The sequence below is a fragment of the Gopherus evgoodei genome, chromosome 3 (assembly GCF_007399415.2).
Source record: "Gopherus evgoodei ecotype Sinaloan lineage chromosome 3, rGopEvg1_v1.p, whole genome shotgun sequence".
Taxonomy (NCBI): Eukaryota; Metazoa; Chordata; order Testudines; family Testudinidae; genus Gopherus; species Gopherus evgoodei.
The window spans coordinates 160,847,263-160,872,181 of record NC_044324.1 but is presented as its reverse complement, the minus strand read 5'-3'; the positions used below and the strand labels follow the sequence as shown (position 1 = coordinate 160,872,181).

Sequence of the window (24,919 nt, the reverse complement as noted above, 5' to 3'; positions counted from 1 at the left end):
ACCAGCTCTGCACCGCTCTGGGAAGTGGCTGGCATGTCCCTGCAGCCCTGGGATGGTGTCTCCATGAGCTGCCCCCGCCCCGAATGCCAAGCCACTGCCAAAGGGGGGTGCGGGTCACTTTTGGGAGCTGGTGCCACCTGAGGTAAGCGCCGACTCCCTGACCCTCTCCTGCACCCCAACCCCCTGCCTCATCCCAGAGCTCGACCCCTCCCGCACCCAAACTCCCTCCCAGAGCCCTCACCCCTCCCTGTACCCCAACCTCCTGCCCCAGCCCAGAGCCACACCTAGTACCCAAACTCCCTCCCAGAGCCCTCACCCCTCCCTGTACCCCAACCTCCTGCCCCAGCCCAGAGCCACACCTAGTACCCTAACTCCCTCCCAGAGCCCAAACCCCCTCCTGCACCCAAATTCCCTCCCAGAGCCTTAAGTGAGGGGGAGGGGGCAGGGGGATGACTTGGACCCATTCTGGCTACCACCAAAAATTATCCAAACCTGCTGCCTCTGCATAGCTGCACAGCAGAAAGGCCCCCAGAGTTACAGGGCAGGGGGTGACAGCTTGAACCTCTTCCTGGTCTGAGTTCCCAAAACATCACACCTTTCCTAAGCCTTTCAATCCCAGCAAATCCCAATAGCCAGAACAGAAGGCACCAGCAGGGGGTTCACTGTTCAGTCTCTTGGCTGGAAGAATCCTGCTGCGGCTGCAACACAAATTGCTGCTGAGACCCTCTGGGAGACTGGGTCATGCACATTCTGGTCTGCTTTTGGCTCCCACCCCCACAACTCCCAGCAGGATCTCCTCCCTCCTGGCTAGCCCTTCCCTGGGGCCATGATCCCTGTTGCCTAACAGGGTAAGCAGGATGGTGCAGAGCCACCAGAGCAGCATTCCACACTCAGATCCTTCACTGTCTGGTCTTGGGGCCTATCCCTGTTCACGGGAAATCCCAGCAACATACCAGCCAAGATGGGAGATTCCCTTATGGCTGTAGAGGGAACCGATTCCAAACAAGCACTGATCTTCCTTTCCCAGCCCTCTAAGCCAGAGAGGTCTGGCAGCCCCAGCACTAAAAGCAGAGAAGTAGCTGAGTTAGGAGAGCATCAGCTTGAAGAGATAAAGGGTACTGACTCAATCCTAGAGTGTAAGCTCTTTGGCAGCCTGTGTTTGTACGGCACTCAGCCCAATGGGTCCCTGAGCCCAACCAGGGTCACTGTGGTAAATACTAATAACTTGATGTGAGGTTCTGGGGCTTGTCACGGGGTTCATGACTCAATGCTATGGAGCCTCCTTGTGACTCAGCCAGGAATTAGCTCGGGACCAGCCTGATGCCTACCTACTCCTGTGGCTTCTCACCAAAGGTCTCCCTATCGCTGGAGTCCAGTTAATCCCTCTTTGTGGCTTCACCCTCTGGCTACATCACTATAGTTTTCCCCTCTGGAGACTGTATTAAAATCCTACTGGATAAACTGTTTTAGGCGGCCTTTGCTCCACTGCCCAGTCTGTGTCACTTCCCCAGTGGCAGGTAAGGAAACCTGGGCCCATCCTCTACTCCAGGTTCCAGGCCATGGACCCTATGCTCAGTGTCCACACTCTTCCCTGGGCAAATTCCTACCTTTCCATCCTATCTTCTAGCCCACCCTTGGGTTACCAGTGGAGCTTCCTCTGCTCCCTAGAGCTGTCTCCCCACTCTCTCAGGTTTTTGCTAGAGTCTGTATCCCAAGGTAGGATCTCAGGGCTTACTCTCCCTTGTCTGTTGCCAAATCCCCCATCCCTAAGGAGTGACTGCAGAGTTCCTCCCTGCAGCCCTCTTACTACAAACTTTGTCTCTTTATGCCTATCCTAGCTCCTCCCCCAGTTGGGCCTCATCAACCCAGTCACAGGGTTAATTGGCTCTTCTTACTGAGCCAGGTGCTGCCTGGGGTTATTGTCCGATCATAGAGCTGTTCCGTTGTATGTAGTGAAGGTAGCACCGGCAGAAGGTGCTGGATCAGCAGGTGCAGTGTGGGGTGTGATATGCTGAGTTCACCCATGACCCAGAGAATGGGAGGGTATTTCTGTCTCTATGGCCTGTTCGATTCTTGGCCTTGCTGTGAGTCCCCCAAGAGGGGCAGCAACTAGCTGTGGTGGTGGACTCCTATGATGTGGATACCTTACCTGAAGCTGGACTGAGACATCCCCCTCAGCCCACTCCACACCTCATGTCACTGTCAGCCTGGGCTGACACAAACCAATGACCTCCTGCAGAATGAAAGGCCCCTGAGACAGCCAGTCACACTTGTGTGGCTGATATTGACTAGACTGGGTAGGTTTGACTGCCTGTCAATCTCACCTTGTTCTGCAGAATGGGGGTGGGACAAGGGAGTTCTATTTTGCACAACAGAGCTGCTGGAGCAGATCAACCACACTGACAACCAAAGGCAAATGCTGACTGGCTCAATGGATTGGTCATGGAAAGGCTCTGAGGTCACTGGTTAGCAGTGGAGGAGTGTTATCCTTCAGTGGCTGTTTGGTCCATGTCTGCAGCGAGTTCATGGATCTCAGTTTCTGATGAGAAAGTGTCTATGTGGCAAAACCCGCTATGAACTTTTGTCTCTAACTGGCATAAAAGCCAAGGAGCAGATAGATCATAGAGATCTAACTCTCCACACACACTAGAAGAGGTCCTTCCAGAAGCCATCAGTCTTCAGGGGCTGTCTGTCCAGCCTCTCTCTCCAGTGCTAAAGTCACTAATTAATCAGTCCAAGACTGGGCTGGCTGAGGGGCTTTGTAAGACATGGCCTGAAAGCTAGGAGTTTGCTTCCCATGACGAATATCACATGCCACATCTGGGGCCTTAGCCAGAACTCAGTGCTCATTGCTGCACCTCTGGGCAGGGTGAAGGGGACGGATCAGTCTCTAAACCAGGACAGTAGGTTCCAGCAGTGTGGTGACATCCACCACAATGGGGTTAGACAGGGTACAGGTGAAATGCACAAAGCAAGGGCACTTGGGAAGGTAAGCAGACCCAATGGGGAACGTCTATTAGAGTATAAATTCAGGGGGAGGATGGAAAAAGAGGTCACCCTTGTGCATTTACTGGCCTCTTATTGACTCATGGGTCGGATTCCCCAAGAGCCTATTGGGAAGCTCCCCTTGTGCTCAGTGATTGGAAGTCATCCTCTGGAAAGCAAACACGTGCCGGACACCAGTGATGAGAATCCCCTGAAAGGCATGGACGTGTGCTGCTGGCTGCAGCAGAGGAAGGTAGGAATTCCCAGTTACTGCATCAGACCATGGGAGGACACTCACCATGGGAGGACACAACATGCTCTTAGGACCCCAGAGTTTCCTGTTCTTCCTCTGCCATCTGACCATTCCTGGAACCAGCTGGCTCAGCCAGTGCTATGCTGCAGGGTGTGCTGGACATCATGGTAAGAGAAGCCTGCACAGGCTGCTACTCCTTGAGGGCTGAAGATCCAGGCTCTAGTCAAGAGCTCAGCAAGGCTGTGTCCCAGAGCTGGGATATCAAGATTGTCTACCCTTGCACCCAAAGGGAGAGGAATGTCAGCTGTAGATACATCCAAGCAGAACCAGGGTGTAAAGGGACAGAACAACTAAAGTGGCATTTCTCAAATGTGGCCACCGTGGCCAAATGTGGTCACCGGGGGCTTTTTTTGCGGCCACAGCCTCCTGGGTGATGAGGGGTGGGGAGTAACCCTCCCCCAAGGCTGCCATCAGAGGCTGGTCTCTGTCGCCTTCTGGAGCCACAAACACTGCAGGAGCAGGCGGTCAGCATGAGTTTCCCACCTTCCCAGGGACGGTGGGGCTCGGGATTCAGGCTTAAGCCCTGGGGTGGTGGGCGACAGGCCCCCACCTCACCATTCAGGGCTTAATTTGTTCCCTAGCTTGCCAGGGCTGAGTAACTCTGCTGTGAAAAGTGGTATTTGTATATTTGTTAATATCACTTTTCACAGCAGACTCACTAGCTAGTAAATCAAAAAAAAAAAAAAAAAAAAGGCAGAACATGCAAAGCACCTTATTATTGTTTCTATTCTGTTTAGGCACAGTAATGAATAGACAACTGTACATTATTTTTCATTGAGTCTGCAAAAAAAAACCTACATAAATAAATTGCAGTGATTTGATTATATATATGTGCATATTTATTTGTTTTTCCTAAAGTTAATAGTCTTTTAGGAAAAATTGTCAGAGCGGCCACTAGCAAGAGTTGGTGGTGCACTCTGAGGCCACCCAAACATTTGTTGCAAGAACCCCCTGATCTAAAGGTCAGAGACAGTGATCCAGAGAGTGGAATTGATCACATGAACTGGAAGAAAACTTGTAACCTTAAATTATTGACAGCTCCAGTGACTTCCTGCACTTGCCCTCTGCCCACCCCTTCTCCCTCCACCGCCTCTGCGGGCACTGTTTCTACATTAGTTTATACAGGTCTGTCTTATCTTACGCTGGGGTTACGTCCTGCGGTCACTGCGTAAAGCAAAAATCACGTATAGTCAAAATTACATTGAGTGTAATGGCGGGCAGAATCGCCCGCACTACAGGAACAGTATTTAAATTGCTATTTTTCTCTTTTTTTTGTTTTGTTTTTTGTTTTTGTTTTTGCCAGCCGTGTAAAGCTGAATTCACACATGTTAAATACACGTAAGATGCGACAGACCTGTACACAGTGGGGTCTGGGAGTAAATGCCTGAATGGCTGGTGTTTGCTACTGTGACACAGGCTGCCATCAGCCCAAAGCAACAGCTGCAGCATTGTAGTGGGAAGTTGCTAGAGCTTTGTGAGCAATCTGATCTAGGCTTTCCGTAGCACCTCTCACCATGGTATCTAGGGACTAGATCCTGAAAGGTATTTAGGCTCCTAATTTCCATTGATTTGCATTGGCTTCCATTGATTGATTAAAGTTAAGAGCCTAAATACCTTTCAGGATCTGGGCCCAAGCGCTTCCCAGGTAAATTAGACTGGCATAGAGATCTCCCTGTTGGATTTCCTGTGTCATCAGCTTTCTCCCCCCTTCTGTGGTAGGACATATATCTTCCTCTTGGAATTAACTGCCTCTGGGCATCAGAGAGGTGTAAACCCTCAGGAGAGAAAGAAATGCATTGTGGTCTCCAAGACAGAAGATCTAGAAGTTATGGATGCAACTGAGAAAAGCAAAACAGGCTGAACCTCCAACTCTCTTCCAAGAAAAGGGGCGGAAGCCCCATTGCTTGCAGCCCTGAAAATGTAACTGGACAAAGTCTGGGCAAATCCATGGTAGGGAACAATCCTGTAATGGCTGTGGTGAGGGGGATGGTCTAGTTTGGACCTTTGAGATCTCCGTACCTAAGCTGATATGCGGCATTGAGAGACAGTGTTACACAGTGTTTATAGCTCTGGTCTAGACAGGCACAAGCCTGGAAGCCAGGACTCCCAGTTCTATTTCCAGCATTGTCACTAATGTGCGACTTTGGGTTAACCACGTTACCTCTCTGTGCTTTAGCCTCTGTATCTGTAGACTAGGATAGTTCTATATAGCCAGACAGAGATTATAGGCACCACCTATGTGTAATGTTGGCTAACACACCCCATTACATAGGTGGCCTAGATCCTATAGGATTAAATTGGTTAAAATGTGCATGTCTGTAAAGTAAATCTGGTTTGCTCCCACCAGTGTCATTCGTAAACGGCTTATTCAGTATAATTTCCTACACACACTATCCTACGCCAGCCTTGTCACCCACACATCCTAGCCAGCTCCCTATTTACTCTACAGCGAAGGGTCTGTTATTTAAGGAGCCTGAAATCATCACCAGGGGGAGGAAGCAGGCCCAGAACAGCTCAACAAACGCAACCCACAGCTGGGAACCGGCTGGGTAAAAACATCTCGGGCCCACGGAGCATCTTTTGCACTCACACGGATTTTCTCTCAGCCCGAGCCGCACACACACAAATGTAAGCAGCTGCGGGGGAGGACGCAAGCCGAAGCTTTCTGAAAAAACCCCAAAGAGGAGTCCTGGTGGCACCTTAGAGACTTTCTCAGTATTGTTTGTTTTGCCCTTCCCCTTAAGGGGCTGCGTGCTAAGCTGTGCCGCCTGCGGAGCCAGCCATGTCCCGGGCCGGACACTGCCCAGAGTCACAAAGGATGCCCCCTCCCATGTTAATCTTCGCATGGAAACAGCCCTGCAAGCTGGGGGGCGACAGATATAGCAGCTTGGCTCCCCGCAGTGGGGGCAGCGCAGGGAGATCCCGCTGGCTCTGGGCGGGGAGGGGTGCCCAGCGCCTGGGGGGGGGGGGCTGGCAGGGGCGTGCCGGTGGCGGGGGAATCCCGCCCGGCAGCGGGCGATGCCAGCGAGGCGTGGCGCAGGCTGCCAATGGCTCAAGAGGGAAGCGCCTTCCGGGTTAGGGGAGGCGGGGCTCTGGGCTCAGCCCGAGCTAGGTTTGCGCTTGGCCCGGGCAGCGTCTCCATTCGGCTCCGGCTCGCCCGCCGGGCGTGAGACCGCCGCGGCCCCCGCTCGCCTTCTGGCCAAGGACCCTGCCCCGGCCAGGCCTCTAAGCGCCCCCTTCCTGGTCCCTCCTCCCCTTCAAGCCCGCTGAGGATTCCCCCCTTTGCACCCCTAGCCCGGCCCCGGCTCCCCCTTTGCACCCCCAGCCCGGCTTTCCCCCGCTCCTGTCCGAGATCCAGCCCCTCTCCCCGGCCTCTCTTTGACGCGGACTCTTGCCCCCTCCGCCGAGTGCTTGGGGGGTGAGCGACCCCACTGCGCGCCCGCTGCCCCCGCACCATGTCTGGGACGCGGGGCTCGGAGAGGAAGGAGAGCTCGGAGGTGGAAGAAGGGCAGTATGACTCGGGCATCTACTCGATCCCCTCCATCCGCTGCCTGCCTGGCCCGCCGGGGGAAGGGGAGCACCCCCCGGGCCTCGGGGACACGCTGCGGGAGAAGGACTCCGGCCCCCTGGGCAAAGAGGGAGCAGACACCCTGGAAGCGGAGGAGAGGATCGACTCTACTTATGGCTCGGCCTCCCTGACCGAGCCCCTGGCCGCGCTGGGGCAACTCCCCGAGGAGGAAGCAGAAGCCCTGGAGGGGCTCAGCCAGCAGCAGCTGGAGGCACTCACCTACATCTCGGAGGATGGCGACACGTGAGTGACCTTATGGATAGTGCTGCTCGCCCTCAGGCCCGGGAGGGACACCATAAGGAGGGGAAACTAGTTTCCGTGGCCCCATCTGTCCTTGGCCTCTGAGAGCAAGGGAGCCAGTTAGTCCTGCTTGTGGTGGTGACTGTGATGTGGACACTTGTCCCTTGGGAACTGAGCAGCTCATCTCACACAGGGCCACCAAACAGCCATTACATGCAAATGAATTCCAGCCACTGCTGTTCTGCAGTCTCATTGACACTAGTTGCCTCAGAGGTGAGCGGTTCTATGTCCCATTCCCTCCCCAGCCTTCCCTCCCCGCCTGGGACTGGTTGAGTCTGACACCACGAAGATAAGAAGCTGTATGTCTTTGGAGATAGCCAGTGCTCCCAAAACTTCGGAGTCAGATTGTAACTGGGGGACTGACAGTAGAAGACTCCATGTCCCATCTCCCAGAGACATCCTTTCCTTCTTTTTCAGAGTCACATGGAGGCTCTCAGCCGAGTCTTTAACAATTAATCTAAGGCTGGGCTAGATCAAATGGAACAAGCAGAGAGAAAAAGAAATTGCACAAATCCGTTTACTTCTCAGATCTGAGCTGTGGGACATGCAGATAGAGTTAGGGGTCTGGATGGGATGTGTGGTTGGAATGATGCAGAAATACATGTGCCAGTGAGACTGAGTTTTCTTCTTGTTTTGTGGCTGCCAGGAAAATGGGAGGCAGGTTCCATGTACAAAAATATTTTCACCTGTGAAAACTCAAAAGCCGGAAGCTCTGGCAGCAAGGGAGGTGACTCACCTGCACAGGCTGCTTTAGGTTGTAGCCTCGTGACCAAATCCGCTATGTTGGAGAAAACCTGATTATGAAACACTTTAGTTCCCTCTATGCAGCTGGATTGAACCATGTTGGGGGTATATGGTTAAGCTGGCTACAGCATAACATGTGGCTCATGTTCCTGGTCCTAAAATGCCTTTGCAGGTTCTGTGGCTGAAGCTGATTCAGTTTGTAAGGAATTTTTGTGCAGCTAAAGAGGCAGTTGCCTAACCCTGTATCCCTTCTACTCCCCTGTTACAGCTTTAGGTGCTATTAGCCTCTCTAAGGCCTAGTTTACATTTACAAATCAGATTGAGGTGTCGTGCAGGGCTGTGAAAACTTCCATGCAGCACCGTAGTTAGTTTGACCTAATCTGATTCCCGGGTGTAGACAGTGCTAGGTTGATGGAAGATTTCCTCATCTAAACAAGCCCTACATGCTGTGACTTTGGTGTGTGCCAGGGGATCATTGTTTTCCATTCCTCACTGTGTCTAGGAGATGGAGTCTGTTGGAGAGGCTTCTGCTGATTTATCTGGTTCCATCTTGTAAGGTGCCTGAACCTGTTGCTTGTCATATTGACATCAGATCCTATCATAAACCTTCCACTAACTGGAGAAGCAGTTAACCAGTGGTGGCACTTTTCACTCCCTCCCGAAAGGAGGCAGCTTTCCAGAGCTCTGCAAATGGCTGCAGCTGTGCTAGTGCATGTGCTCTCTCTCTCTCCCCCTCTCCTGCAATTTAAAACAGGAAATCTTCAAAGAGTGTGTGTGTGTGTGTGTGTGTGTGAGAGAGAGAGAGAGAGAGAGCAGGGGGGATGTCTGCTACTTATGGGGAGGCCTTTGTGAGTTAGTGCTTAGAGAAGTGGAACTGAGTCTGAACTCCTGGGTTATATCCTTAGACCCTAACTCTGAGAGGGAGTGTGTGGTGCAGGGGTAGGCAAAGGCCGCACACAAGCTGATTTTCAGTGGCACACTCGCTACCTGGGTCCCGGCCACCGGTCCCGGGGGACTCTGCATTTTAATTTAATTTTAAATGAAGCTTCTTAAACATTTTAAAAACCTTATTTACTTTACATACAACAATAGTTTAGTTATATATTATAGACTTATAGAAAGAGACCTTCTAAAAATGTTAAAATGTATTACTGGCACACGAAACCTTGAATTAGAGTGAATAAATGAAGACTCAGCACACCACTTCTGAAAGGTTGCCGACCCCTGGTGTAGTGCTTAGAGCAGTGAGGCTGGACTCCTGCATGCTATTCCTGACACACCTGGGCCGCATGCTGAGCACTCACAAGTCCAGTTGAACTCAGTGGGTACAAGTGCTCAGCACCTCCCTTGTGTTCTCAGTTTTTCTGTGTGTAAAACGAGGCTAATAATACTTACAAGGCTTAATGGATGAATGAAAGGGGCCAGAGAGGGCCCAGGGTTATTTTTTGTTGTTCTAGGGAGGCAGAGAAGATGACCCAATAGGCCTCTTCTGTTTCTGATTGTAGAATGCCCAGGAGCAGCAAGAGGAGAATTTCAGTTTTCCCATCACATGCCTTGCTTGAATTCATCTCGTGACGCAAGGCCTGGGCTAGCATTGGAACCTCCAGCTGATTTTCTCAGAAGATTAATTGAGCAATAGCACTTCCTTGTAACCATTCTAATTATGAACACAAAAGTCCAGGGTTTAGTGCTATTAGTTCCTGTTTCTTCAGCTATCTGTATTGATTCAGTCCCTGATCCTGAGTGGATAAACTATCCATGGTCTAGTAGGGGTAGAATATGCTGTTGGGGGTCCAGTGTCTTTCCTGCGATGCACTTTCCTAAGGGTCAGCGGGAGCTCTGTCATCAGTCCGACAGTTGTGATGAAAGTTCATCAGTGGAGACAGAGATGAACTTGTTACTGGCCATTTGAAATCCCATCAGGAGCCTCTCATGGAAACGTGCTTCAAAAGAGTGGGTGTAATTGATGTAGATTGGGAGCCAAAACTGCCTGCAGAACTGAACTAGCTCTGCTCTGAAAACAAGAAGGGGCTCTGGGAGGGATAGCTCAGTGGTTTGAGCATTGACCTGCTAAACCCAGAGTTGAGGGGGCCATTTAGGGATTTGGGGATTGGTCCTACTTTGAGCAGGGGGTTGGACTAGATGATCTCCTGAGGTCCCTTCCAATCCTAATAATCTATGATGAGGCAGGAGAAATGGGTCTGATCACAAGTGAAATGAGTTAGGCCTCTGCCTAATCCTTGGTGGACATTTGATTGAGTTACAAAATCTACTGCATAATTGGTAGTTTCTGGTTTGGAGATGCCAGGACTAGAATAGCAGGGGGTCTGCAGGTAATAATTGAGTTATATTGGCTGAGCTGGAATAGTAGGAATGCTGCAGGTCAGGAATGAGGGATCAGCAAAGTTGTGGGGTGGGAGTATTCAGGGACTGGACTAGCAAGACGTACTGCAGTCAGGAATGAGGAATACCAAGGAAGATTGTGGGTCAGGATTGAGATGTGTTAGCAGAACTGGGTGGGTGAGATTAGACTCAATCTCTGGAATAGCAGGGGGCCACAAGCCAAGACAGAGAGATGTTGGCTGAGCTCTAGCTGGGGGTTGTTTGACATGGCAGGAGACATGCTCCAGTGGTGGGCTACTCCCAGGCATGTCAGCATTATCCTCTGCCTCGTAATGTCCGCCTTCTCCTCTTGAACTGACAGTTTGTCTCTGCTAAATTGGATCCCAGGGGACTGACTCTCTGTGGAAGTTGGAGAGGGGTTTTCCAGCCTGGGAAAGGTCTGGCTGGCTCTGGGCAGGCCAGAAAGTAATGCTTTATTTGTGTCCTGGGCTCCTAATGAACTTGCCCTCTTCTTAGGGAGTGACTTGGAGAAACTCTCTGCCTCTTGCCCTCATCAGGGAGCTGCAGAAAGGGAGTGGAACAGGCTGCCCATTGTTGTTTTTAAGGGGGATGGGATAGGATTTTCATTCACATTCCTGCTCTGGGCAACCCACGCACCACCACCACTAATAAAGTGATGCTGACTGCTTCCCCCGTGCCTGTAGAGATGAAGTGGATCCACTGGCATGGAGGTCATGCCTCAGTTTCCCCCTGTGTTCCAAGTCAAAGGTATTTCCTCTTCCTGTTCTCACTTTCTTGGCCTAATACTCCATGGCAGCCAAAACATGGCCCCTGGAGTTCCACCAGGCCAAGGCCTATACCTGCAACACAGGTGAGTTTATTGGAAATCTCCAATTACATTTGGATGAATAGACTACATATCCCAGCCTGCAATGCTCCACCTTGCCCTGAGTAACCAAGCCCTATTGCATGATGGGAGCCCTAGTGCTCACAGGGTTCACCTCCATATGCAAGAGCAGGTGGCAGCCGCTGTCTTCAAAGTAGGGGTGTGATGTCTGCAGTCCCCTCACTTGGGCAAAGCTCGGGGGTCCCCAAATCAGCCCGCTGCCTGGGAAACAGTCTCGGCATTTCCTTCATATGGAAACGGGGCCAGAACTATTTTGATCGCGCCGAGGTCTGTCTGTCTGGTGTCTCAGAGGAGGAGGGGAAGCCTCACTTCCTCCCCTGAAGTGCAGTTAGTATCGGGAAATCACGTGCTGGTGACTGAGGGTTGATAACAGAACAAGGATCAGAGTGGGTGCATGAGTTAATCCAGGTCCTGGTCCCAGTCCCAGGGGAGATGCAGTTCTAGTCTTCTCTTTGGGTGGTGGTGGCTAAGGCTGATGGGCATTTTTCTTGCTTTGCCTGGGTTGTCTGGCTCTGGGCTGCTTGCAGCTGTTCAGTAATCACCGTGTGCCCTATGCCCCCTGCTGAGTGTCTCAGAGATGCAGGCAAGGTCAGCGGCTCCCCATAGTGACTGAAGGCAAGAGACCAGCTGCCAGCACGTGACCTACTGTGTTGTTCTGAAGCAGTGTTCTTGCAGCAGCATGGCTGAGATTGTGCACATTCAAAGTCATTGCTCCTATGCTATGGCTCACTCATCCCCTCCAGGAGGGCATTCGTTGCGCTGATTATGCCATTCAGTTTCACACCACAGTATGTGCAAAAGAGGGAAAAGAATCACTGGCACCGAGAAAACCCTGGGCAAGCTAGTTGAAGTTCAAAGAAGGGCAAGTAAAGAAGGGTCAGGTGGACTGAGTTATGGGGAAAGAATTAAAATCGCTGGCTATGGGATGACTGGGGGAAGATGTGTGAATTTGCTGTTCTCAGCAGGACATTGCTGCCCAGGAGGGGATGGATTGTAATTAAGCAAATGGAGATTTAAGCTGAATATCAGAAAAGCTTCCAGACATTGAGACATATTAGGCTGAGATCAGCTCCCAAGGGATGGTTTAGAAGCCCCAGTAGCTCAAAATCAAACTGTAATAAAAGAATATTAGAGACCAATCCTTCCCTGGCCCCTGCAGGACTGGATGGTCAAACAGGGCTTTCCACCTCTACCGTCTATGATTCTAACAGCTGACTCTTCGGCTGGTCAGACAGAACACTGAATATCTCCTTCAGGTGGGGTTTGGCGTTGGGAACATAACTTTCTCTTGGTTTCGAGCAGTCTGGAGCCAGAGGTGCCAGTGGTTTTTATATGAGGCTGACCACATGTCCAGCTAACTCGTTCACCTAGGGACTCATTAGACTGCATGTTCCACTACTGCTTCATGGGCTCTGGGCTGCATGTGTAGGGGATTCAAGAGATGAATCTCTTACACGTGCAGCCAGCTGCCCTTGTTTAGAAGGGACTCTCCCAGCTCTAGGCTTAAAACCAAACAAAAGGTTAGTAAATCTGCAACAGGGAACAATCCTGGATAGGAACTAATGGGGCTTCCCTGGGCCAGATTCTGCCACCCTTATGTTGGGTAGGATCTCACGCTTGCGTCATCCTGTTGTTTTCAGTGGGGCTGCCCACAGAGTAGGGTACCATTCAGTGTGAGGAAGGTTAGCCCAGTCTGAACCTGTGGTGTTTGTACATCCATTTTTCACTCCTTTTCTCCTCTTATTATTCTAGGGTGCTCCCCCCTCCCATTGATTGTAATGGCTGTAAAGTCTGTCCCTGTGTGGGGTTTGGGATGGTAGAAGAGAGGGATCCTATTCCCCATAAGAAGGCCATAAAGAGGCCTCCTGCTTTCATTTCCTTAGCTGACTCTCTCTCCTCCTTTCTGGAATGTACTCGGGAGTGTGTGACCTTTCCTACAGGACCCACTCATGCACAAAGAGCCTTCTGCTCTGATGGTTTGGCCCCCAAGTGCCAGCCAGGGTAGCAATGCCCCTTCCTCCAACACCAGCAGCAGCATTGGCCCTGTCTCTCTTCAGATGTCATTGCACTGTCACATGTCACAGCTGTAAAAGCTGGACATGTGGGTATTTTTAATGGTAGCTCAGACTGTGCAGAGATTGAAGCACTCGCCCAGGAGAGATTCCCACTTTCCTGGGTGAGTGGATTTTTCATGCCTGGTCCCTGCCTCTAACAGGGAACTTTCCGTTCGCCTTTATCCATGCTTGTCTTCTCTCTCACCCCAAACCACCTCTTGCTGTTGAAACTGGAGGATAGTGATTGAAGGACATTGGCAGAAATGTGTGTAGGGAGCTCAGGGTTGGAATGGTGGGGATGGCAGAGGCTGTGGGTCAGAAGTGAGGTGGGCCATCAGAGCTGTTGGTGGGGAGCCCAGGACTGCAATAGCAGAGATGCTGTAGGTCAGGTGTGAGATGCACTGGCGGAGTTGTGTGGTAAAGGTTCCTGCTGTTCAGTTTCAGTTCGCTGAGAAAGGGGCTAGCAGGGCAGGTTAAAGGGGAGAACAGGATAACTGGAATTCCCCTGCTGCTCTCCTCAGGAATGTGTGCTCTGTTTTCCAAATCTTCCTGCTGCTGGCTCTATTTCCTCCTTTCCTTCCATGAACAATTAAGTGTTTACTGCAAACACTGATATTTGCATGATTTCCCATGCCTCTGCTGGGAGAGAGCAGGGAGAAGAGTGTGAATTTTCTCTTTAAGATGTGGGCAGGAAGCAGGGGCGGGGATGGCAGTTATGTAGAACAAATAGTGTCAGCTGTTTGATCCCTTGTTCTGGATACTTGTAGGCGGAGTGGATGGATGGGACTGCAGGGCAGTGCCACCTGACTAGGGATCTCAAAGCCCCTTACGAATGGGACTAAATTAAGATTCCCAGCCCCTCCCAGATCGGGATCTGTATTACCAACCCTATTTCTTGGAGGGGAGAGACTGAGGCACAAAGCCCAAGTGTTTCCCCAAGGTCTGATAGCAAGTCAATGGCAGAAGTGGGAATAGAGCCCAGGATCCTGGTCCCTTACTCTAACCGCAGTGAATCTGTGGGGATGCTAAAGTTTTTCTTGCCATGTGATTGGGATTGCCACCCCCCAAGCGTAGAAGTCCTAGTTCTCAAGTCATCCTCTCCTCTGCTTTTTCCCTCTTTCAGGTCCATGAGCTGCTTGGAACAGGGTGTAGAACCATCTAAAGCTGTGTGTGGTGTCAGGTTGTGTTGTAATTGATCCAGGATGTTACAGCAGTGGCTGTGCTGCATGCTGAGCCCCCTGGGAGATTCTCGGGAATAGAACTCTGACCCTCCTGCTCCAACTGGATCTCTCCCAGTTCAGCTAAAAATAATCTCCATTAGCTGTTCATGGGTTCAAATCCCCATGAAGGAGCAGTACAGATGCAATGACCCCCAGCTGAGTGCTCTGGATTCCCTGCAGCAGAGGGTGGTGATGAATGTATGTTTGCATCTGCGTTCTCTTTGCCTGTCTAACTAGTTCATTACAATATTATTATTTCTGCTACAATAGAACCTAGAGACCCCAACTGAGATTGTGCCTAACACAACAGGGCCCTGGGACAAACACAGAGCTGGCAATTTCAGTAGACCAGGGAAACAAATGGTGTGAGAAGAAATGGAGGCTGAGGAAGGGGAAGGGTCCCCTTGCCCGAGATCACTTAGCATACTGGTGGCAAGTCTGAATGACCTGTCCACAGGGCCACACTACCATTGCCCTTTGCAGTTCCATCAGCCCCCTTAACTGTCCTCCTGCGCACACCCCTTTCCCATGCAACAGCCTACTACATCAGTCATCCACAACTGCTAGTGCTAGGGGGGAAATAAGCTGGTGAAAGGGGCAGAGTTAAGGGTGCGGTGTGTGGTCGGTGGTGTATGGCAGCTGTGGCAATGAGAAGGCGCATGCCTGCAGGTGAAGGAGTAGAGGGTATATTTTGCTTGGTGACTTGCCTGCCCATTTCCTTGCTTTTGGGGTTTGTGTTAAGTGTGGTGTGTGTGGGGGGGGGGGGGGGTTTGGCAACCTCAACTGCTTGGCTACAAAGTCGTCTTTATGTTAATAATTGTGGTGGTAGTCATGTCGATCCCAGGGTATTAGAGACAAGGTGGGTGAGGAAATATCTTTTATTGGACCAATTTCTGTTGGGGAGAGAGAAAAGCTTTCCAGCTACATAGAGTTCTTCCTCAAGTGTGAGTTTAGGTGTTGACCATACAGCTCCAAGAATACCACTGGCCTAGCCAGCTGCTTCACCCCACAGCTAAGACGACATCATTAGCAATATTGAGGCCTAGGAAAGCGTAAACAAAGCTGAGGCCTCCATGCCTCATGCTTAGCAGGGCCAGGAGGTTTCCACTTTGGCACAAGATAATCCTGACCCCTCACTTGCATCATCATAACGCCTCATTCTGTAACGGGGCCGAGGCACTAATGTCTCATGCCGCTGGCTCATCCCTCAGCTCTGGTTTTGCATGCAGAGGACTTGAGACAGTTGGGATCTCTATCATGTGGCAGTCCTTGACTTTCTGAAACAGGCATAAAGGGGGAAAAATGCAGAAATGAGACTCTGGGAGACAGAGTGCAGGAGCAGGGAAAATACTCCCAACTAGGCATGTCCTGGATGGCACCAACTTCCTGGTGAAAGTCCCAGGCACTGATTCAGCAAGACTAGCAACCCATTGCATGTCCCTAGTGCCTTTACATGGCAGACCTCAAAGAACTCTACAGGGCTTTAAAGGTGGGGCAGTCATTCCCTCTGTTTTACAGGCAGGAGAGGTGAGTCCCCTCACTCGGCCATGGTCACGCCGCACAGTCGCGTTAAACCCAAACTGTTCTACTGAGAGCTGGGGGTGGATCAACAGACTTGGGTTTTCAATCTTAAGCATGTGACTGGCCCACCTTTCCCCAGCTACCAGTTCTGGGTATGATGTGGTGCATGTGTTTTAGGGGGGTGGGGGATTCCTGTGGGTGTGGACTGGCTTGGTAGGAATTGCAGAGGGCTCCATGTACTTTCACGCCAGGCCTGGCCTCAGTCCCCTGGGAGTTGTTTGGCTCCGAAAAGTGAAAGCAGCAGAAGTTTAAAGTTCAGTCAGAATTGCCCTGGAAAGTCCCATGTCCCGTCTGCTGGGACTTCTTATCTAGTGCATAGGAGCTGAGGAGCAGGGCTGTGCCTATAGCCCTGCTGAAGGCAGGGGGACTGGGAGGGACTCAGTGGGAGCTGGCTTATAGAATCAGGGGCTGTCCCTGGTAAATGGGGAGGGAGGCCAGCCCAGCTGCAGGAGCCACCGAGGACTTTGTCTACACTGAGGTTGCCTGGTAGTCTCCCAGTGCCTTTTCCCTGGTGTTGGTAATGGTGCAGTTGCTAGGTAAATGAGGCCCAGATGCTTTCACCGTCATGCCTGCTGAGCTACACACACCTCTGCCAATGCCCTTCTGTCGTGACCAGCAACCTCCACAGCCCCTCCTCCCCCAGTGCCGTCTAATGGAAACCTTGCTTTTGCCCCCCTCCTCCCCCCGTCACCAGAAGCTGGTTCCAGTAGGTATTTTCCTTGCTGAATGCCCCACATGCACAGCTGTCAGTTGCTCTTCCCTCTACGCTGGGAGCTCTAGCTGTGCAGGGGGCCCTGGCCCCCTCCCCCACCCCTATTTGTTGCTCAAACTGTGGGCGGCCACTCCCTCCACAGCAGTGGGGGAATTCCCAATGCCCATGTGACCTGGGGTTTCCCCCGGGGCAATGCAGTAAGGCACAGACGCTTGGCTTGGCTCTTCCTGCTACTCATTCTGCCTCAAGGGGAACAGCTTGGTGTCCCCTGGTTCCTGGCTGCTGACAGACCTGAGCTTCTGTCCCAGCTCAGCAATGAGGTCAGGATAAGCTTCCAGCATTGCCCAGAAGAAGGCACCAAAGTTGCCCCCTCTAGAACTCCTCCAGACCAAACTAGTCCCTTCCTCTATCCCTACCAGTCACATCAGCCACCAGGCCCAGTGTGTCATCCAGGACACCTGTCCTTCCATGCCCTCCCCTGGGAGTGCCCCAGCACTCCAGCCTTTACTATGCGGTAGTCCCCTGGGGGGAGCTGCCGAGACCAGACGGGTTGAGGTGCCCCCAGTAAATGAGCAGCACTCCTTATCTTACTAGTTAACAGCAACTTCTCCATGCCTGGCCCATGGTGGCACCTGGACAGGGCTCAGCTGGCGAAAGCTGAGCCCAGGTGTGACGGAACACTGCTGGCACCTCCTCTATAACCTTGGGACTCCTCAATGCTGTTAGTGCCCCAGTGGCTCCCCCCTTGCTCCCATCTGCAACCAGCCAGAAGATTGTGTCCTTTCCAGTGAGACCCCCCACACTGCTTTGCCGTTTCCTGGCCCTGTTACTGCAACACACTGTGAAGCCACCTGCCCTGAGAGCAGGGTGCTAACGGGCCCCTAACAAAGCCACCATCCCCACCACTGCATCAGCCTGGTGCTCTGCTCTGCAGTGAATGCCCAGTCTGGTTCAAGGACCCTGCGGTGGTGTGCAGAGCCTTCCCTGAGGTTGGGCCTAACTTCCCTGGTAATCAGCTTTCCCCGCACCACCGGGCCTTCCTGCACCATGTGGGAGCCAGAGCTCTGGCAGGAGCTGGCCTCAGTCTGGAACTGCCTCCCACAGGAGATCAGAGACCTCACTGTGATCAGAACAAAATGCAAAACTTGCCTCTGACTTAGCCTGTAGCACGCATGCAACCACCCCCTCATTCTCACCCCCTCCTGCGCCATACACGCTAACCCAGCTCTCCGTCCCGCAGCCTGGGAGCGGGGCCTTGAAGCCAGAGTGGACTTACTGTTTCTATCTTTAAATGCCTTGGAGGTGCTCAGATGCCAAGGGGATGGGGGCCAGATTTGGCTTGGGAGGGGGTTCATGGCTCTGCTTGGTGGTGGCTTTTGGCGCTAAAGTAATGACAGGCGTTTTGTGCTGGGCTGGAAATTCCCTTCAAGTGTATCACTCTTGTTCTGACTACTCGGAGTGCGACAAGGACCGGTGTGAAACTCGCACGAGTGCAGCCCGTGGGATCTCACACGTGTCTCTTGGTGTCTGGGGCCCTGGGCTCTGGTCTTCTGTGCAGATTTCTGTGGGGGCTGAGAGTTGGGCCTAGGTGGGGCTGCCGGCTTTAGCAGACAGTGGTAGGTGCTGAGTCCTGGTAGATCTAGTTCCATCTAGTCAGCTGTGCCCCCTAACCCAGCACTGGTGCTCCCATTTGGGCTGGGGGGGCTGGGAATCCAGTTCTGTTTTTTTCTCTCTCCTCCTGTGGACCCTGGCCCAGTTCATTCCCAGACCAGTCAGAGCCATGGCAAATCACTCTGGCTCAGTGGATGAGGGTATTTGAAGAATCCAGCTCTGGCTGCTGTCCTAGCACTGGGACTCCAGAGGATGGCAGGTGGTCTTTAGCTAATCTCCTGGATCCCTCTCCTCGCTGTGTCCCACGCCCCTGCTGCCTGCCCTTGAGCCAGGAAAGCAGAAGTTCTGTGGCTGCAGGGAGGGGAAGGGAGTGGAATTCCCCTACCAGCTGCTGGCCAGCACTAGGTTGTGGTTCTGTTGCTGCAGCATCTCCCTGGGTCTGGGGGATGTATTCCAGGCTCCCTAGGCACTTGGGTTTGTGTCCCAGCAGGAAGGACTCTACCCTTCCTGCTTCTGAGAGTCCGTATGGGTTACTGGGTCTGGGTCTCAGACAGGAGCTGGAGGGCTAAGCTCTCATGGGCTCTGCAGTGGCATAAGGATCCCCTCACTCTGCTAATAGGACTTGGGATTCACTCTGGCCTCCTTAGCTACCTCTCTGGCTGCTGAGCTGGCAAGGGGTGGGAGGGACCTCTATTGTCTGTGAGGCTCTTTGGACCCCTAGGATGAATGGGGTCCCTTCTGCCCACGATCTGTCCCAGGCTGCCTCTTCTGTGGACCCCAATCTGCTTGCCCATCTAGTGTGTGTGCATGGGACACCCAGGCTGGCGGCAGTGAGGGCGACTGTCCTGAGCTCAGGTTGAGAATGCTTGGGGGCAGCAAAGAACGAGGGGGTCACCTGGTAACACCCCTGCAAATGAGCTGCTCTGCCCACCCTGCCTGTGCTGGGGAGAGCTTGCTTGGAGAGTGGGTATAGGCCGGTGAACCCGCCATCACTGAACCTGTTTCTCTGAGTGGCCCATGTTGGCAGGGAGCTGCTCCATTCCCTTCTGCCCAACACCAGGAATTGGACACCCTGGGGATCCGCTTCCCTGGCTGGGTGAGTATGTCTGTGCCAGGCTGATGTGGCATGGGCATTGAGGGGTTCCTCTCCCAGCTCCAGGGCGGGGGGGCATGGAAGTGTTTCTCTCTGTGGGGCAACAGTGTGGGAGTGACAGGCTGGTGCCATGTAGGAACCACAGCACTGACCCATCTCCTCCTCTGCAGGCTGCTGCACCTGGCAATCATCCATAGCTTCCCAGCGCTGGCATTCTTCTGCATTACCCACCTGCCCACGGAGGTGCTCGAGATCCAGAACGACTTGTTCCAGGTATGTGCTGAGGGGTGTGTGTGTGTGTGTGTGTGTGTGCACGCACACGCGCACGTATGCACATGCTCCAATCCGGGTCATCCCCCACCAGCCCTCAGGAATGGCCTGGCAGGTGAACCTGTCCAGATTAGCCATTCCCCACACCCCTGTTTTCCCAGACCCTGGCCTTGTTCCTCACACCCTCAAGGCTAGTGCCTAGGCCCCCCTGGGTTCTGTGATGCTCTCACCCCCAAGGTCAGCACTGTAGGTATTGGGGTGCTTTGATTGAAGCAAGTCATGCAGACAGCTGCCTTTGGCTGGTGTGTGGGGTACCCAGATAGGACCCTGAAAATGCAGACACTCAGGCTGGCACTGTATGCAGCCCCATAGTTATCAGAGGCTCCAAAACAACATGAGCACCCCTGTGGGTGGAGCTGCCTGGATTTCCCCCCCACTCCCCCGGAGTGAAGTCTGCAGTGTTCCCACTTCCCTCACCCAGGGGAGGCTGTGGGGTTGGTAGCTTCTGCTGTTCCCATGGGCCCTGCTGGGATTGGTCCACTGTATGATAGCCTTGCTGTCATTCCCTGCCAACTGCCCCAACCGGTGGGGTCCCTGTGTCCTCCCGATGCCGCCCCTGACACCCACTGTCTTGCTACCCACAGACACCACTTCACCTGGCCGTGTACCTTGAGCAGCCCACTGTGGTGAGGGCACTGATCCACAATGGGGTGAACCTGGCCCTGCAGGACCGCAACGGCAATACCCCTCTGCACGTGGCCTGTGAGCAGCAGAACCTACAGTGTGCCAAGCAGCTGCTGCAGGAACCAGGGGAGAGCACAGAGTCTCGAAGGAGCCTGCAGGACCTGCAGCTCCAGAACTGGCAAGGTGAGGAGCAAGGCAGGGGTGCCAGAGGCAGTGCCCGGCTCCGTAGCTGCAGGGTAGGCGTGTGATAGGTGCAGAAACCATCTTTTTGTTCGGTGTTTGTGCTAGGCACTAGATAATGGGGCCCTGGTCTGCAACTGGGGCTCCTCAGCGCTACAGGAATACGGTACAATAATAGTTGCCTCTGGGTCTCTCTCCTCCCCAGGCTTAGCCTGTCTGCACATCAGCACCTTGAAGGGGAACCTGCAGCTGATGAAACTGCTGCTGCGGAGTGGAGCTGACATTAACGTCCAGGTAGTACACAGGCTGGTGGGTGAGGGCAGCGGGCGTTGGCACTGCCAGCTGTATTGCTCTGTGCACCTTCCCCAGATCAGTATCCTGAGGAGTCCCTCTAGCCTTCCAGTTTCTGGAAGCTGGTTCCCCAGGTGGCAGCAGGTTTGATGGGGCATGGGCCCTGGTGGGCACCAGACTCCTAAGTGGAGTTCCCAGCTCCATGCCACTGTTCTCCTGAGCAGAGAGAAGTCTCCAGATCTGCCTGGTGGCAGGCAGGGGGCAGGACCAGCAGGCTGGTGGCAGGTGCCCATTATGATGCAGTCTGTGTGCCCCATTGGGGTCCCATCCCCTCACCCTGTGCCCTATGCTGGTGGCTGCAGGGGCGGGAAGAAAGCCGGGCCCATTCTAATGTCCTGGGCACTGCTGATTGCAGGACGGCACAAGTGGGAAGACGCCCCTGCACCTGGCAGTGGAGAGCCGTGACCGCGAGGCAGTTCAGTACCTGCTCAGCAAGGGAGCCCACGTGGATGCCCTGATGTACAATGGCTGCACCCCACTACACCTGGCCGTGGGCAGGAAGGATGCCGCCATGGCGGCCATACTGTACCATTCGGGGGCTGACACCCTGCTGAGGAACATGGAAGATGAGACCGCCCAGGACCTGGCCGATGGCAATGACGACGTGAGTCTGTCCATGCGCTGTCCTGTGGGGAAACACGTGGTGGGGTGTCCAGGGAGGAGGCCGTGACCCTGGGACAGGAGTGTTGGAGATGGTGGGTGCTCCAGTGCAGCAGGAGGTGCTGTAGGGCTCAGGGCAGGAGCAGCAGCTTGCAGTTGCCCTGTCTGTCCCCACATTGCTCAGAGCAGCATGGTGATGGGCTGTGTACTCTCTTCAGCGCTAAGCCTTCATTAGCTGTGCACTTCCCTTGGGGTGCCTGGGCTGGCTGGGCTGTGTTGGCCGGGGGCTTGAAATGCAGTTAGTTCCCAGGGACCGTGCTCTCCTCTGGCCTCTCCGGCACTAACCCTGATCTCTCCATGTCCTTTGCCTTGACAGCTCCTTGCCCTCCTGCCTTTTGATGACCTGAAGATCTCGGGAAAGCTGGTGGTGTGCTCCGACTGAGCAACCAGACTCTGACTTCTGGGGCTGCCCTGGTGGCCCTGGCTCCCCACACCTGATGGGACCCCACTTATCCAGCCATGGCACTACAGCTGGCAGGAGCAGAGCCGGCTCAAGAAATCTTTCCCTTTGTAGCAGCCTCTATGGCCCCCAACTCTCCACCTGAATACCCTTCCCTGAGCAGTTGGAAGTTGGAGGAAGTTGCATGCGCTGCATGAGACCTTCAGATGGTGTCTTCGGGATGGTGGCTGCTGTTGCTGCTCTTTCCCCTGCCTGCATTGGGAGTAGCCAGCATGGGGCTCTGGTCTCAGACTGCATGGAGGAGCAGCTGGGAGGGGGTGTTTCCTGGTCCCAGATTGTGCAGTGGGGAGTGCTTTTTCCGCCCATATCTCCAGACACTGCTGGAGCAGTTGCAGGGGGGCTCCCACTGCCCTTCCCTGGGAGAGACAGACTCTCATAAACCCTTCTTCTCTACCGCCAAGATTTGGACCTCATGATTCCCTCAGTGACCATCAGGGGCTGCATGCTCTGACTTCTTGCTGCTTGAAGGCTTCAGCACCCCCATGAGCAGAATTGCCCTGTACCCCAGCCAGCCCCTCCCCAGCCAGGAGGGAGCTGGGCCAAATGGGACATGAAGATGAACAGGAGGGAGCCACCCTCCTGTGGGCGGAGCTGGGTGGGGAGGTACAGGTCTCCTTCTGGGGCAGGGGCCCATCTGCCTCTTCCCAAGGTAATCAGATTCCCTGTCTGTCTCCCTATGTGAGCTCAGCTTAGCTAATGCTACTCCCTGCTTGGGCAGTTCCAGCCAGCCAACCCACACTCCCAGCTGCAGTCATAGCTGGACTCACAGAGGAAGGAGGGGCTGGGAGACCTGATGTTTTATCCCCAGCTCTGCTGCTGAGTGGCTGCATCACCCTGGACAAAGTGCCTGTCCCTTCCTTGTGCCTCAGTTTCCCCCTCTGAAAGGGTATAACAACACTGACCCACCCTGCAGGGCAGTGCACACAGGCTTATGTGAGGGTAGCTTAATCCATTGACAACAGTAAAAGACCTGGAGATTCTCCAGTGGAAGAGGCTAGAGAGGGGTCCAGGGTTCTTTCCTGATGATTAGTCACTTCCCCTCTTGGGGCTGCCATGTTTCTCCCCACCCCACCCCCAGCATGGCTGCCTCTCTGTGGCAGGTGTGTAGATAGTGAGTGTAGCATTTGAGCCAGTGGGGGAGCCATGGTGCCTGTGACCCTATCTAAGCTGGTGACAGTCTCAGCTCGCTGCTGTTATTGAGTGGGGGCAAGTCCTGGATGGCGCAATCACCTGGGGTGCTCTGGAGAGCCTGCTCCTTTCTCCCCAGTTCTTGTAAGGGCAGCTGCAATGGAGTTTTGCCAGGAAAAGCTGCAAAACCTCTTAGCAAGCACTGTTTGAGCCTTGGTGCAGCCTCTGCCTCCTCTCCGGGAGCTCAAATCATTGGCTGTTTCTCTCCCCTACCCTTCCCCCCTGCATTTTAGCACTTACTCACACCTTCCTGTGGTCACAAATGAGTTGTTTACTGGCCTTGCTAAAATCTAGTGGCAACGGCTCGGGCTATTCAGACTAGCTCCATCTTCATTTTGATGTGATTGGTGGGGGTCTGCCCAGCACTAGAACAGTGTAGGGGGGGATGTCAGATAAGAGCTAGAGGGAAATTATTTTTCAAAGGGGGAGCCTTTTAAAATAATCATCTCAGGAAAAAAAAATCCCAAATATTTGTTCTGTGCTGCCCCCTTGTGGCTGTTGATGGTATTGCGGCACCTCCCCTACGTTGCTAAGTCTCAGGGCTGAGCCCCTGGCAAGGTGTGGCTTGTTGAATGCTCTGGTGCCTGGGACGGGGGACCTCTGGTGTCGTGCTAAGGAAGCACTTATGGCCTGAGCTGTTGCCGGTGGTTAGGGAGGTGGCATTCAAATCTTATTTAAAGAATAAAATAATCAATCCTCTAGCAAATGATCTCTGTGTTGATACCACTCTCCTCCCCCTCCCTCATGGCTCTGTGCAGAGGAAGCAGCGAGCCCACGGTGGCTGCTACTGCTCAGCCCCCAAAGGAGCTGGGCTGAAGATGCACCATCCTGTTGCCAGTGCTGGAGCTGTGGTTCTGGAAATACATGTGCCTAGAGCCTGTTGGTGGAGGCTGACCACCAGTGGGTGGAGGCGGTGCCTGGAGAATTCTGGGTGTCAGGCTTGAGCGCTGCCCACTCAGTTCTCGTCCCAAAGGCAAACAAACAAACTGGGCTTTTGTTGGCTAAGTTGCACTTGGTCATTCCAAAGGGCTTTCTGCAGGAGCCTGTGTGGCTCAGAGGACTGAAGTGGTGAGAGCAGTTGACTGCCAGGCCCCACTTCTGGGCCCTATTCTCAAGGGGGGGGGAAGTGTGGTCTGGTGTCTCACAAAACTGGGTGACTGGGCAACGAAGTTGCAGATGAAATTCAGTGTTGCTAAATGCACATTGGAAAACATAATCCCAACTATAGACACAAAATGATGGGGTTTAAATTAGCTGCTACCACTCAAGAAAGAGATCATAGAGTCACTGGGGATAGTTCTCTGAAAACATCTGCTCAATGGGCAGCGGCTATCACAAAAGGTAACGATGTTAGGAACCATTTGGAAAGGGATACATTAAAAAAACATCATAATGCCACTATAAATCCATGATATGCCACACCTTGAATACTGTGTTCTGGTTGCCCCATCTCAAATAGGATATATTAGAAATGGAAAAGGTACAGAGAAGGACAACCAAAATAATTAAGGGTATGGAACAGCTTTGAGAGGAGGAGAGGTTAAAAAGACTAGGACTGTTCAGCTTAGAAAAGACACCTAAGGGGATATGATAAAGGTCTATAAAATCATGAATGGTGTGGAGAAAATGAATAAGGAAGTGTTATTTGCCCAATGAAATGAATAGGCACCATGTTTAAAACAAACAAAAGGATGT

General features: G+C 53.0%; 1 protein-coding gene across 1 annotated transcript; it reads left to right on the top strand.

The window, feature by feature from the left end:
• Positions 1-6,391: 6,391 nt before the first annotated feature.
• NFKBIE (NFKB inhibitor epsilon) lies at positions 6,392-23,930 on the top strand. Its single transcript, XM_030557231.1, has 6 exons — positions 6,392-7,109; positions 19,602-19,704; positions 20,346-20,568; positions 20,771-20,859; positions 21,272-21,520; positions 21,893-23,930. Exons 1-6 carry the CDS (start codon positions 6,754-6,756, stop codon positions 21,956-21,958), a joined length of 1,086 nt encoding a protein of 361 aa, XP_030413091.1. The 5' UTR covers positions 6,392-6,753; the 3' UTR covers positions 21,959-23,930.
• Positions 23,931-24,919: the final 989 nt, after the last annotated feature.